General features: G+C 61.4%; 1 protein-coding gene across 3 annotated transcripts in view; it reads left to right on the top strand.

The window, feature by feature from the left end:
* The window catches only part of RAB11FIP5 (RAB11 family interacting protein 5), a 30,373-nt gene extending 26,291 nt beyond the window's left edge, over positions 1 to 4,082 (top strand). For 2 of the 3 annotated variants that reach the window (XM_033511584.1, XM_033511586.1), the window contains exons 4-5: positions 2,182 to 2,365; positions 3,206 to 4,082. In XM_033511584.1, coding sequence (XP_033367475.1) covers positions 2,182 to 2,365; positions 3,206 to 3,418 — 397 coding nt within the window. In that variant the 3' untranslated portion in view covers positions 3,419 to 4,082. The remainder of the gene's footprint in view (positions 1 to 2,181; positions 2,366 to 3,205) is intronic. The other variant, XM_033511585.1, reaches the window with a different exon arrangement.
* The last annotated feature ends 6 nt before the right edge of the window (positions 4,083 to 4,088 follow it).

Here is a 4,088-nt window from a genome sequence, read left to right as displayed (position 1 = left end):
TGCCTGGGCTGTCCCAGCACAGCAGGAAAAGGGCCCTGCAGTGAGGTCTGGGGGTCTGACCCCTCTGCAGAGCCCCTGCAGGCTCAGGCACCCCAAACACTCCTGGCACAACCCACAATTCCCAGAGCCCAGCCTGTTCCCCTGATCCCATCCACGCTGGGGTCAGCTCTGAGCCCTGAGTGAGCACCCAAAGGGCTCGGATTTACCTGGCTGAGCCACTGATGTGGGGGTTCTGAGCCAGGGGATGGGAGGGATGTTGTTCCCTCCCTCCTCCTGCCAGGATTTTGGCTGGAGACGGTGCCTGTGCAGGCAGAGGGGCCATTGGAGTGGGATTTCAATATGAAAGGCACCTTCTCCCTCTTCTCTGTGTCCCACAGTCACTGGGTTCTTGTAAAACCTCCCTGCTCTGCTCTTCACTTGCTTCAATCCAGGCCATGACTTTGAAGAATGGTGCCTTTTGCCATAGGCCAGTAGCAGTTTCCTACCCCAAAAAGGCTCTGAAATGCAATTCTCAGTCCCACACAGCCTGCCTGGGGCAGGTTCCTCCCGTTTTCCTTCTCAGCCAAGAAAAGGGAGTTAACTGTTCCCCACGGGCTGTGCAGGTGCCCGGGGTCCCTGCAGGAGCTCTGCACAGCACCTCAGGGCAAGGACAGAGATCAGGAGCTGCCTGGATAAAATACAGAGAAAGAGCTCTGCTCCTGTCCTCTTGGACCCTGCAGGAGGAGGAGGAGGAGGAGGAGGAGGAGGAGGAGGATTTGCTCCCTTGGAGAGCACCAGCCACCAACCTCCCTCTCCTTCCTGCTGGAAAATCCCTGAGGGTTTGCCCTGCTCCAGCTGCTGCTCCTGTGTTTCTGTTCCCTGTGGTGCTGGGGTGGGCTGGGAGTGCCCAAGGGAAGAGTTTCTCCCGTTTCAGGAGGTGCCAGGACCCTGTGAGCCCTGCCTGCAGCCCAGCCCCTCTCTGGGTGCCCCCCGTGTCCCTGCGAGCTGCAGGAGCTCAGGAGGAGCTGTGGGCACGGGAATGGGTGCTGGGAAAAGGGAGAGAGGAATTCCTCAGGAGGGCATTGACGGGAGAGCTGCAGAGCCAGCATCTCCCAGGGAGCTGGGGCTGCTCACAGCCGCTGTGTGGGGCAGGGATGGGTGTCACTGCTCCCCACACAAGTGCCAATGTTTCTGTGGATCCCAGGCACCTCCTTCCCAGCCATCCCTCCTCTCCCATCGTGTCTCACCACCTCCCTCAGCCCCCTCTGCCTTAGTCAGCTCTGCCTTGTTTTGCTCCAAAAGCCTGAATGTTTTGCACTTGAATATCAAAAGTTACTCTCAGAGCTCAGCAGGTTGTACCAGGTGTGCAGCCCTGCCAGCAATAGGTGCTTCCACATCTCCTGGTTTTAGCAATAGCTGTTCTGTTCCCTCGTCTCCTGTTCCCAGCAATTCCTGTTCCCTGCTTCCCTGCCCTCCCAGCAGTAGGTGCTTCCACATCTCCTGCTTCCAGCAATAGGTGCTTCCACATTTCCTGCCTTTCCAGGAATTCCTGTTCCCTCATCTCCACCTTTCCAGCAATTCCTGTTCCCTCATCTCCNCCAGGATGATGCACAGCTGTGCCTGCTCCTTGCAGGGAGGGAGCATCAGGTCACTTCTCTTTCCATCATGCTGAGAATGAACTGGACTTTGTTCAAGCCCAGGAAGAACATTTTGGGTGAAAAGTGAGGCAAAAAGAAATGAAAATGTGGTTCCCCCTTAGCTGGGCTCCTCACCCTGCGTTTGGCCTGGTGGAGGGGGACAAATTCTGGGGTGGCTTTCAGGCAGGTGACGTTCACCTCTGTGCTGGAGCATCGGTGGTGACCCCAGGCCAGTCTGGGGGTCCCTGGGCAGCAGAAAGCTGCTGTGGGCAGTGGATGCAGCAGCCTCTGGTCACCCTGGAGCTGTGTTTGAAGCCCTGGCAGGCGGGAGCTGTGCCCCACAGCATTCCCAGTGCTGCTGGCCAGTGCAGAGTGGGCACCAGTATCTCATCCACACACCTGCTGGGGCTCCTTATCTCCTGCTGGGTGGGAGCAGAGCTCTGCCCCACCCTGCTGCCTCTCCTCGGGGCTTTGTGAGCAGCTCAGCTGGGTTCAGCTGTTCCATCCCTGCAGAGTGCCAGGGCAGGGGGCAGCCGGGGGTGCTGACTGTGCCTTGTTCCCGCAGCCCCCACCCCGTGAAGCCCCTGAGCGCTGCCCAGGACGGCTCCAGCGACAGGAGGCAGCAGCACAGGGCCAGCCTGAGCTCGGCGCTCAGCAATGGCCTGGAGAGGCTGAAGATGGTGACCACGAGCAGCGTCCAGCCCGTGGCCCCGGCCCCACAGCCCGACAAAAACGAGCCCGAGTTAAAGGTAGGAGCCTCCCCTGAGCTGAGGCTGCGGCAGGGCTGGGGGAGACAGGGCTGGGGGAGACAGGACAGGGGGAGACAGGGCTGGGGGAGGCAGGGCTGGGGGAGACAGGCTCCTGCCATGTGTGGATCCAGCCTCTGCTTGCTCTTCCTCCCTTCTCCCCTGAGCCCAGAGGCTCTGCAGCTCCTCACCCCATCCTTCTGCCACCACCACCTGCACTGCTTGGGGTGTCACTGAGCAGGGAACCCCTGCTTGTACAAACGTGGGCTTGGCATGGAAGGGACCTCAAAGCCCATCCAGGGCCACCCTGCCATGGGCAGGGACAGCTCCCACTGTCCCAGGCTGCTCCCAGCCCCATCCAGCCTGGTCTCCACGAGGTGTGGGAGGTGTAGTACCTGCCTGATGGTCTGAGGGGTTCCTCATCCTGGCAGGGGAAAGGTCCTTCCTGGAGCTTTGCTGACCTGGATACTCCAAACCCTGCTGTGCTGGGGCCAGCAGAGCACCTGTGATTCCTCTGGGGACACACAGGCTGTTCTGAGGGTCACCCCTCCATCCCTTTGTCCTCTCCCACTCCCCAGTGTCACGTGGAAAACGCTGCTGGGGTTCACCTGAGCGAAGGACAAGGCCAGCCCTGCTGCTCTCAGGATCCCTGTGGGTGCTGCAGGGAGTTCAGCTGTGGCTCTGTGAGCACACGAGGTCTCTGTGGGCCCCCCATGCTGCTCCTGCCTCTCCAGTTTGGAATGACGGCCACGGAAAGCAGGAGTGCTCTGCCTGTTGCTGCATCCCACAGATGTTCCCAGGAGCTTTTCCTTCCAGTCCCTGAATGTCCCTCTTGGTTCCCAGCAGGAGCCTGGCCAGCTGGACCAGTCAGCCAAGTATTACCACCTGACCCACGACGAGCTGATCCAGCTGCTGCTGCAGAAGGAGGGCGAGCTGAGCAAGAAGGAGGAGCACATCCATGAACTGGAGAACTACATCGACCAGCTGCTGCTGCGCATCATGGAGCAGTCCCCCACCCTGCTGCAGATCCCTCTGGGTGGGGGCCAGGCCCCGTGAGGCTGCCAGGGCAGCAGTAGCCAGCAGAGCTCTGCCAGTAGCCACGCTGCCAGCACCCCGCTCCCCCTCCTCCCAGCAGGGGCTCCTGCTCCCAGAGTCAGCAGGGAGGGTCATCTGCTCCTTCCCAGGCCAGGCTCCCTCAGCCCAGCTCCAGGGAGCCGTGGGGTGATGGATGGGCTGGCAGCACCCTGTGGGGAGGAGCAGAGCCCTGGAGCCTCCCTGGTTCCCATCACTGCCCAAGTGCCACCCCCCTGCCACAGCTTTAAGTGACCCATGGACACCTGAGGGCTGCAAACATCTCCCTGTGAGTGCATCCTGCTGCTGCTCCCCTGCCCACACTGCTCCTCTCTCCCCTGGGCTGGTGTCCCCTGGCCTGCTGGGTGGCACTGGGGACACTGGCGCCAGTGAGGCTCCCCCAGCCCGCTCCTGACCAGAGCTGTGGGACACCCAGGGAGGGGAGAAGAGCCAGCTCCAGTCTGTGCCACTCCCTGAGCCCGGGGAGAGCTGCACAGGGGCAGCACCGAGGGCTGGGGCTGCTGGCACTGTCCCAGCACCAGTGACCCCACTGCACTGGGAATGTGGGAAAGGGAACGTGGGATGGTGCCCCAGGAGTGCTGCAGGAGATCCTCTGCATTCCCCACCCAGCTGCCCTGCCCTGGAGGGATGAGGA

The sequence above is a fragment of the Parus major genome, unplaced genomic scaffold, assembly GCF_001522545.3.
Source record: "Parus major isolate Abel unplaced genomic scaffold, Parus_major1.1 Scaffold361, whole genome shotgun sequence".
Taxonomy (NCBI): domain Eukaryota; kingdom Metazoa; phylum Chordata; class Aves; order Passeriformes; family Paridae; genus Parus; species Parus major.
Note: the sequence above shows the minus strand (reverse complement) of the source record. Positions and strands in the feature narration are given on the sequence as shown.